At 35.6% G+C, this 11,086-nt stretch overlaps 1 protein-coding gene across 1 annotated transcript; it reads right to left on the bottom strand.

Moving 5' to 3' along the window:
• Positions 1-292: 292 nt before the first annotated feature.
• Positions 293-10,656, bottom strand: LOC127107699 (RGS1-HXK1-interacting protein 1). The gene is made up of 8 exons (XM_051045016.1): positions 10,396-10,656; positions 8,578-8,644; positions 8,388-8,465; positions 1,472-1,524; positions 1,114-1,250; positions 962-1,026; positions 806-864; positions 293-715 (listed from the first exon to the last, which is right to left on the bottom strand). Exons 1-8 carry the CDS (start codon positions 10,561-10,563, stop codon positions 626-628), a joined length of 717 nt encoding a protein of 238 aa, XP_050900973.1. The 5' UTR covers positions 10,564-10,656; the 3' UTR covers positions 293-625.
• Between the last annotated feature and the right edge of the window lie 430 nt (positions 10,657-11,086).

Below are 11,086 nucleotides of genomic sequence, written 5' to 3'. Positions count from 1 at the left end.
GGTATAACTTAATGGGTGCCACGTTAAATTCTCAAAGAGACCAACAAACATTGAATAGAGGAGGAGCAACCAACAAACATTGAATAGAGGAGGAGCAACTGTTCACAACTGAAATCAATCTCAATCCAAGAAGCCACCTTCACATTGCTGGATACAGAGAATACAAGGCATATGTAACTACTGGGATTTCAAAAAAATTAGGGTTTAGTCGAATTCCTTGGAGTATAACGAAGGGAAGGGGGAAAGGAAATAGGGAAAAATTTACATAGATGATGCATTATAAGATCAGATAGGTCCAAACAAAATTAAAATGTGATCTATCATAGATCCCCTAAAATTAATGTTTCACAATAGTTGCTGCCTAAAACTTGAACAAACAGACTCTAAGGTCTCTTTCACTTTTAACTGCTTTAAAGCTGTAATATCTTGAGAAAAGTTTTTCAGTCACACCTTTTTATTAAGTACTCATCTACATATTCATTGAATTGACTAACAAATATTGATGCCCCAATGGATGGGTCTGCATTGTAAGTAAAGCTACCCGCCTCAGGAGAACTTATCCAAATAAAGTAAGATGATTGACATGGGTGTGCGTTAAGGGAAGGACCAAAACTTGTGTGCTGATTCACACAGAAATCCCTAACTCAGATATCTTCATTATCCGTTTGTCCAGCACAGATCTCTGCCGCTTCAAATTTGAAGCCAAAGAGGCAACCTATTCATGTGTTTGTGGATGACAAAAAACAGTAAGTAATATAAAATTACTGCATTATAGGAAAACAAAAACAAAGTCACATAGGCTTGCCTCAGCTCGAAGTGCCAGAGCTTCCCGACTAGGTATTTCTCGCAGCCTGTCTATTAAATCTACAGCATGATAATAGAGGGTAAATTTCAAAGTAACAGTAGATATCATCACACCCCCCAAAGCATACATAGATGATTTTGTTTTTATAGAGCATACCAGTAGCTCTGGCTTCAACCTTGTATGATGATTTTGCCAGCCGTTGTAATTGGGCTCCAGTGTTCCTATGCGTCATTGGAGTAAAACATTCAGTCATACTTCATCTGTAATAAAATAACTCATACATCCTTTCTTTGAATAATAATACATACATCAGTTCGTTATGCCCATATTTCATTTCCTTTTCAGCAAGAGCTGTCCTTTGAAGCAATTTTATGCTCTCCTTCCTCAGTAAATTTACTGAGAGGTTCAAGTCCTTCACATTCTTCTCGGCACTTGCATATCGTGCCTTTGTAGGTATTTATGAAAAAAGGTGAAACAAGCAACAGAATATGAATTATTAAAACATTTAAGAAAGACACATGTATAAGATCTAAAGATAGAACGCCCTAATATTAGGCTACAATATAATGAAGAAGCAAATATATGATTTATGCATCACAAATAGAGAGGAGCAGTATGTGAGGACATAGGTTATGGATGCATCTTGATAGTTCAACTGAATAATACCTCCTCACTTTGAAATCGACCCAATGTTTGACGAAACAGAAATCTTCTTGGAGCTGCAATAAGATCAAGTACTTTAAAATAAAATAGCACACAAGATAGTTACAAATTCAGTTGACTTGAGACACATAAAATAGCACTAGATAAGACTAGTTTGATTCATATCCAATTTATAGTACAAGCGTCAAAACTATCACATATTCCAAGATATGCAGCAACAGAAACAAATAGGTTATACCCCACAAAGTATGATTGGTTGCATGGATCAATCAATGTCATTCGACTATACCAAAAAACAATTTGACCAAAATATTTTTTATGGTTTATCTTAAGAATGTATGGTTGGGTCTAACTTAACCTTACAAAACCGACTTATAAGGTGAGGATTGCCCTCATTTATAAACACATGCGCACATCATATATTGTCCGCTGTGGGACTTTTAACACCTCCTCTCATGCCCAGAATTTGCGTCTGGGGCGTGGAACTAAATGGTGGGTGGCCCAATGGATCTTAAACGAGACTCTGATACCATTTTAAGAATGTATGATTGAGTCTAACTCAAACCTACAATACAAAACTGACTTGTAAGGTGAGGATTGCCCTCATTTATAAACACACGCGCAAACCATATATTGTCTGATGTGGGGCTCTTTAACCGTTTATTCTAAAGTTTTTTTATGAGAAATAATTTAGAATAGGTGAGGTAGAGACACCCTTTCATGTAAGATCAGGGGGAATCATCAACCTCAGCAAGGATTTACAGCGAAATTTTTTAATAGTCTACCAAATGGAGGATTCCACTATTCTAAAGTTTTAATAGGTCTTCCACTATTTATTTTAATTGACCCCCATTGTCTCGCATCACTTCTTCACCTGAAAAGAAACTTGTCCTGGAGTTTTCAGCTCAATCACGAAATCTTCCACTCCAGAATTGAATATATATACTGAAAATTTGATAAATTAAATAGTCAATCTTGAAATTTGAATATTTGAAAGCCTTAAAATTGTTTCCTGACTTGTTCTCTGATATTGCAGAAATTAGGATCCTTTCCGCGTGTATCGTTAACTAACAAGCTTCATCAATCAATTGTTGAATGTATTTGAACGAAGCATATCTGACTGAATAAAGTAAAATCAATGTTGTCTAACTCTGAAAGTTCTAAATGGTATCCAAAAACTAGTATTCTATCTTAAAATTTTCTGGAGTTTATTATGAATATTTTTTTGGAGTCATGTCATCTTCCACTTTGTATTGTGATTTCGTGATTGGATCCATGAAAAATGCATTTTTTTGGTTGAACTATTGACATGTAGTTAATCAGGTTCCTTTGGATGATCCATGCATCTGGATATTGTAGATCGGTGAAGAAATCCTAACTACAATTCAATCTTACTTAAGATTACTTTCCAGACTCCCTACAAGGTCGAAGAGCTTTCGTATTTTTTATGCAGGCTCCCTCGACATGATGCTTGTTGCCTCGAAGCATGTTCACATACGACAAATCATCTACGATATGTGTTAAAAATCCACAGTGGAAAATAGAACAAATAAAAGTGATTTTACTGTTTTGACTGAAAATGAATAAAACATGGCAAAAGATTTCTCCTCTGATGGTTTCCCCTTATAATTTACTCGATGCTAACAAATCTCAATGATCCCTCTACTCTACTCTACTCTTGCATCCCTTTACTTTTTATGCAACTTGTTCTCCCTACTAACTTGCTCTGCTCTACCTATCCCTAACTAATTGTCAAGTCTCTTCTGTACTAAGTACTAACAGTACATCACAACAAATCTAATTCTACTCTAAGTCGATGAGCCTCGCCACGGTTTTAATATCTCACTTCATGCAAGGGGCACAGAAACAGCAGCTTCTAAATAGAATCACAACTAAAAGTTGAAAGTAAATATATCATATAAAAGTTGAATACAAGTTTCAGGGATATTATACCAGGTTAACTGTATTACTGTATAGTAGAGTCAAACCCAAATTATATAAAGTCAAACTTGGCTAGGTAGTCCTTTAAAGGAGAGATGCTAGCCATATGACTACTTTGTATAAAAGAAGCTACGCCAAGAAAAAAAATAACGGAAAGCAATGAAATAACACAGATAAAAAATAAATAAGCATTGGTCCTGCATTAGTTTCCCCAGTTTGGCCACAATATAATACGCTGTGTAAATACAAAGCTAAAGATGCAAAAGCCGTTAGTTGAACACATACAAGAGCTAGCACGGAGATGTATGTTTTTTTCAAATGATATAATATGATTCTACTCGGAGAGTTGAGAGAGGAATTAAATAGGAGGTTGGACACTGTGAGATGAGTCTTAGAAGCTTATAGCTTCCGCCTGAGCAAAAGAAATAAAACAAAGTATATGAAATGTAAATTTTACAAAAGGCAAAGCGATTATAGTTTAGAAGTGATAGTTTGAGATCATGTCATCCAACAAGTTATGTAGTTTAAATATTGAGTCCATAGTACAAAACGACGGAGAAATAGAAGGAGACATAAACCATCGCATTCAAGCCGGGTCGTTGAAATGGAGGTTAACCTCATCTGTTTTATATGATACGTAAGTGCCGCTCAAAATGAAGGGAATTTTATCTGACAGCCAGTCGTAAAACCAACGATGTTGTACGGGACAAAATATTGGGCAGTAAAGAATCAACACGAAAATAAACTGTGTCAGAGATGAGAATGTTGAGCTAAATGTATGGTAAGACTAGACGAAATAGGATTAGAAATGAAAATATTAAAGAGGATGATAATCCTAAACTTAAAGTGTATGTTCGAAAAAAATTCCACAAAGGCGGTGCAAACCCTATTGTCTCTCCAGGAGAAATCCAATCTAATTTACCAAATGAAGGTCCTACAGATAATTTGTCTTCTAATTCTTCATCTGGTAATCCTTCTTACTCATCCAATGATTTATCTGATTTGTCTTTTCCTGATATTAATCTTCCAATTTCGGTGAGAAAAAATATTCCTGACCTCGATGTCCCAATTGCTGAGAGGAAAGGTTCTCGTATGTGCACTAAACATCCCATGTCTATTTACTTGTCATATGACAAACTATCACACACCCACAAGGCATATGTGTCTAGGATTTCTAATTTGTTTGTGCCCAGAACTATTCAGGAAGCATTAAGTGATCCGAATTGGAAATTAGCGGTGAAAGAAGAGATGGATGCTCTAAACAAAAATAACACATGCAGTATCACTGATCTACCACAAGATAAAAAGACAGTAGGGTGTAAGTGGGTCTTTACAGTGAAATGCAAGGCTGATGGAAGTGTGGAAAGATACAAAGCGAGATTAGTAGCAAAATGATTTACTCAAACTCATGGTATTGATTACCAAGAGACTTTTGCCCTGATTGCTAAGATCAATTCTATCAGAATTTTTCTTTCTCTTGCAGTAAATTTCAACTTGACACTATATCAATATGATGCTAAAAATGCCTTCTTAAATGGTGAATTACATGAAGAAGTATATATGAGTTTACCTCCTGGATTTGAAAAAAATCTTGGAAACCAAATATGCAGATTAAGAAAATCCTTATATGGATTGAAACAATCGTCAAGGGCCTGGTTTGAGAGATTTGGAAGTGTTGTTAAGAGACATGGCTTCACCCAAAGTCAAGCAGATCACACTATATTTTTTAAACACTCATGTGAAGGTAAGATTGCTATCTTAATAGTGTATGTTGTTGACATTATTATTACAGGAGATGACGTCAAAGCAATTAGTGATCTTAAGAGAAGACTTGAGGCTGAGTTCGATATCAAGGATCTTGGAAAGTTAAAATACTTTCTTGGGATGGAGTTCGCAAGATCTAAAGAAGGAATTTTTCTCAAACAGCGCAAGTATATACTCGATTTACTCGCAGAAACAGGGATGACAGGGTGTAAAACAGTAGAAACACCATTGGATCCCAATGTGAAACTAAAGTCAGTTGCTGAAGATGAAATAGTAGATAGAGCCTTTGCAGTGAGTGTAATAAGCCAATTTATGCATGCACCATGGACAGCCCACTTTGAAGCTATTTTCAAAATATTAAGATATTTGAAAGGTACTCCAAGAAAGGGGATGATATTCAGAAATAGAGGACATATACAGGTTGAAGCCTATACAGATGCTGATTGGGCAGGTAATATAAATGATAGAAGGTCTACCTCAGGATACTGTACTTTTGTAGGTGGAAATCTAGTTACATGGAGGAGCAAAAAAAAAAATGTTGTAGCCAGGAGCAGTGCAGAAGCTGAATTCCGATCTGTGGCCCATGGTTTTTGTGAAGTATTATGGATCAAAAAATTCATGGAAGAATTGAAGTTTTTTGGCCCAACTCTAATTAAAGTTTACTGCGATAATAAGGATGCTATTTCTATTGCCCATATTTCTATTGCCCATAATCCTGTCCTACATGACAGGACGAAGCATGTTGAAGTTGACAAGCATTTCATCAAAGAAAAAATTGACAGCGGTGAGATTTGTATGTCCTACATACCCACCAAAAGTCAAGTAGCAGAAGTTCTCACAAAGAGTCTTCCAAAGAGACTGTTTGATAACATGGTGTGCAAGCTTGCTATGAACGATATATTCATGCCAGCTTGAGGGGGAGTGTTGAATATTAGCACAAAATCAAAACAGATTATGTCGTACAGCTCATTATGGCTGGATTTAAATTGTAATTAAATAGTAATTAACTGTATTATTCTATTCTTACCTTATTTAGGATTAGCATTTATAGGGAGAATAATTACCCATATTTCCTAGTGTAATTCATATTCTATAAATACCTCATATGTACTGTGTTACAGAATATACAAAATAGAAAAACATATTTCTATATGTTGAATTTTTGTCAAGCATCACTTGCCGACGACTCTCTTCGTGACGTACTTCTAAAAAGACTTCACCAATTGGAGGGATAGGATTTCTGCCTAGAATTCGGCCACGAACCTCATCAAAATCAACATTTAGACTTGCAAGGAACTTGAAAACACGACTAACATCCACCATCTTCTTGTAATGTTTGCTATCGGCAGGTGATATCCACTCATATTCATTGAAAAGGTCCAAATCTTGTCAAATACGTTTGAGACAATTGAAGTATTTGGTGACTGAATCTTCACCTTGCCGAATATCTCCCAGTTTGAGAGTTAATTCGTAGATTTGGGATTGATTTTTCAAATCAGAGTACATTTGGGAGACACCTTCCCAAAGTTCTTTGGCAGTATCATAACAAAGATAATTTACACCTATCTCTTCATCCATGGAGTTGACTAACCATGTCATGACCATGGAATTTTCAGCATCCCATGTATCATAATATGCACCTACCTTATCTGGTTGTTTTTTGTCGTCAGTGATGTAGCCAATCTTTCCTCTCCCCCTGAGGTACATACGAACGGATTACGACCATCGAAGATAATTAACACCGTTCAGCCGAATTGTTGTGATCTGAACAAGGTGGTTTTCATGGTACGTCCAGACTAATTTAGGTGTTTTAGGTTCGGGTGAGGAATGTTTGGGTGAAAGTGAGGACTCGATATCAAACATTGCGTGGGATGGAAAAAAAAAGGACAAACAGAGCGGAAGCAAAAACAGAAAACCCTAAAGAATTCCTTTTTTGCTCTGATACCATATAGAAATATGTTTTTCTATTTTGTATATTTTGTAATACAGTACATATGAGGTATTTATAGAATATGAATTACACTAGGAAATGAGTTGTACGATAGAACCTGTTTTGATTTTGTGCTAATATTCAACAGAGTAGGGGTAGCACCTATAGTAGAAAAGATGATGAACTAGGCATTGGTGGTTTGGGCATATAGAGAGAAGACCTATGAATTATGTAGTAAGGAGAGTAGATCAGATGAAGAGTAGTTAAACCGTTATAGGTAGAGAAGACCTAGAAAAACTATTAAAAAAACCTACTAAAAAGATCTCGAGATTAATGAGTTGGAAAGAGGCGTGGTCTTTTATAGAAAATTATGGCATATCTTGAATCATGTAGTTGACCTCACTTAATAGGATAAGGTTTGGTTGTTGTTGTAAGAAAACTCATTACTTGTATGGAAGGTAGTTAAACCGCTATAGCTAGAGGAAGATCTAGAAAAACTAAAAAACCTATTAAAAAGATCTCGAGATTAATGAGTTGGAAAGAAACATGATCGTTTATAGAACATTATGGAATAGTTTGATCCATGTAATCGATCTCAATAGGATAATGTTTGGTTGTTGTTGTAAGAAAACTCGTTACTCGTATGGAGGGACTAACTCGAAAATTTTGATTAGTGGGGGCACCATATATCTATTTTGCATGTATAGTACAAGAAAAATTAAAAGAAACATTTTCGTCACTAAATCTGTGATTGCAAACGCATCTCCAAACATCTCTTTTGTTATTAGTTTTATATATCAAATTGACTAACAAAATACATATTTGAGGACTAAATTCACCAGCTAAAGTCACATTTATAGATCAAAATAACTAATAAAAGACACATTTAAGTTTAATTTCGTAATTTTGTAACAACATCTCATATATTTAAAAAATAACCAAAGGATAGTGGAGGCACAATCTATAACATATGTCTTTCTTTTTTATTATATTAGTTTTTTTAGTGTATTAAATATTTAAAAAATTGTTTTCAAGATTAAGTGTAGGTCATTGTCCACCTATGAAGCACAGACACCCCAATAATGACCTCGACACTGATACGGTGACACTGATAATAATTTAAAAAAATGAATAAACTAAACATAATTACAAGTGTCGTCTGATACGACGGACACACAGACGCGTCATTTTTCAGAGGTGTCGGTACTAAATAGTTGTCCACACAACCCACGAAGTGGGTCCGTCCCTACTTTTATGTGCAAAAAAGCAACAAAAAAAAAATACCTCTCATAACAAGAAGGGCAGCAGAAACAGCAAAACCAACACCTAAAGCTGGATTCTCCCGTGCTACCATCAAGCCATCTGTAAAAGGGTTAAGATTATAAATCGGTGATGGTTCTAGATATATAAATGGTCACCCACAAAGGAGGAAAAAGCGTCTTCATAAGTTCAATACTATTTAAAATATAATCACCTTTAATTTTACTGAAGAAGGCGTCTTCATAAGTTCTATACTGCGACACTGCTTCTGGCAAAAACTTCTACAAAACAATCAGAGTAATCTGGATGAGTTTTGGAGCCGGTCATATTTTATTGAGATAAAAAAGGGATTACACATGGTCAGGAATCTCCCGTATTAATACAAGACAAGACATAACACAGAAAGAAAATAAAAATAAGAGAGCATGAAAAGAAGTTATGGCATTAGAAGAATAGATGTTTTCTATAAAGGAATAGGAAAGCAAATGGAAGAGCCTAACCAATCATTTAAAATATAATTATAAAATAGTGCCTTATATTTATTTACAATATTTCATAGATACCATGAAAATAACTTTGCTTTGAATTTTAAGATGATTTGACTTAGTTTACTATTTTCTTATATATCAATAACTGTTAGAATTTGCTTTATACGATCTAAAAGAAAAACAATCCCAAACTAATCAAGCTTCATAACTTCAGACAGATTTGGCAGGTTAATCATGACACATCTCATCATAAAATAAAATATGAAACTAAAAAAAGAAGACAATATGTTATTTCTGGATCCAATCTGATCTAATATATCTTAGGCTCCTGGAATGAATCTGGTCAAGCATGTATTATCTATTTGGATAACAAAAGTGAAAATTGTGTGTATACATATACAAAGAATCGAGAAATGTAACTCTAATTTTATTGGTTTGGCATTGGTGGCAGGCTGGCTTGGCTGCCTTAGAGGTTCCAACAATATCCAAACCTTTTCAGGGTTCTGTTCAGTCACAATAGATCACACAACTCCTTTTCTCCTCTACCTTTTGTTCTTTTGTTTGCGGAACAATCATCTATATGTTTTTGGAGTTGTAAGTCCCTAAAACAAGGGTTATCGTGGTATAAGGAGTGGGTTTCAACTTTTATCCTACCTCTTTGGCCCTACGCCTTCGTTCATTCTTTTGTATTTCTACACCAGAATGGTTTTTGTTTCCCTCTTTGTAGTTTCATCTTTGCTTCTTTTTTTTCTGCTCCTTGAACCAAACTGTTGATTGCTTACTTTTGTTGCCCCCCAAACCTGGGTCGTCTTTGCCTCTCTAGTTCCACAATTTCTTACGCGCATAATCTTTTCCTTCCTATAGATGCTTCTGGCCTCTTGGCTGCTGATTCTTTATTCTCATCTTGAAATGCAAATTGTTCAAAGACTAATTCCAATTCAATTTCCTTATCCTCAACCCAAACAGGCACCAGTAGATCCGAGTCATACTCACACAGCAGTCACTTGAGCAGTCTCAAAAGTCCACCACATCGTATTATGTTTTCCCCATTTCTAGCAAAACCACCCATTGATAGCACCACTTCTTACAGCCTTCAAGCCCTTGAACTTGATACATCATCCTCAAGTATTCCAGTACCCTCAAAATACTGTTCCACGTTTAATAAGCATGAGCATCCTCTCCATAAAGTATCGAAAATTAGAATAATCTTCAACTCAACATGCATTTCCCATAGCACCAATATCACAGCATTGATAAAAGTTGGTAGAAACAATGTATACAATCCCAAGAAATGAAGGTAAACTTTCCAATAACAGAGATCAAAATATTGTAGAACTTCAGCACACCCTAAAACTTCTAAGAAGTAAGAATACTATGAAAAAGCCTAATATTTCAATAAAGAAAGAATTGGTGTTGGGAATTAAAATTTGAACCAATTTAAAATGAAAATAATGAAATACGAACAATAAAGCTAACTGATCTTATATCTATGTTGCCTATGGCGAAAGGAATATGAAGAATTGGGGAAAATAAAGAGAGGAAACCTGAAAGGTATGAAAATGAGTGGAAGAACTGTGTTGCATAGTACGTGCGGATTCAATTGCAGAACGCTGAAAATTTTCTGCAATCGACGAGAGTGATGCGGAGGCCGATGTCGGCAAGGGGGACGCGTCTTCTCCGTTGGAAGAGGACAACGAATCTGTCTCTGCCATTTTCTGATGGAAGCGCTACTGCTATCGCTGGCTGGTCCGTTCCGGCCGATATGTAACTGGCGAATAAACAATATGGGTAAGCTAAGAATAACTCATTAATCTGGCAAATTTACCGAGATAACCCACTTTTTCGAAGAAATTCCCAAAATAATCCAGTTTTCAAAAAATTTCCCAATCTACCCCACTTTTAGGAGGAGGCGCCAATTGGATTGGCGACCCCTCTTAAAAATTACAAGGAGGCGCCAATTGGATTGGCTAGGGCACCTGCCCTAGCCAATCCAATTGGCGCCTATGTGTATTTTTTAAGAGGAGGCGTCAATCCAATTGGCGACTCCCTTAAAAAAGCCTCAAATGAAAAAACTTCCAACATGTTGTAGATCTTTTCAAGATAATGAATTTGGATATAAATTTTGCATCATTTGTGTTGATTCCTTAGGATTGGCAGTAATTTTAGAAAACAAATAATGTAATCATCTCTGTTGTTTTAATATGTTGGGTTGAAGAAATTCAACATCTGGACCAA

Source organism: Lathyrus oleraceus, chromosome 7 (genome assembly GCF_024323335.1).
Source record: "Lathyrus oleraceus cultivar Zhongwan6 chromosome 7, CAAS_Psat_ZW6_1.0, whole genome shotgun sequence".
In the NCBI taxonomy this organism is placed as follows: domain Eukaryota; kingdom Viridiplantae; phylum Streptophyta; class Magnoliopsida; order Fabales; family Fabaceae; genus Lathyrus; species Lathyrus oleraceus.
The sequence above is the reverse complement of the archived record's forward strand: the minus strand, read 5'-3'. Positions and strand labels throughout refer to the sequence as shown.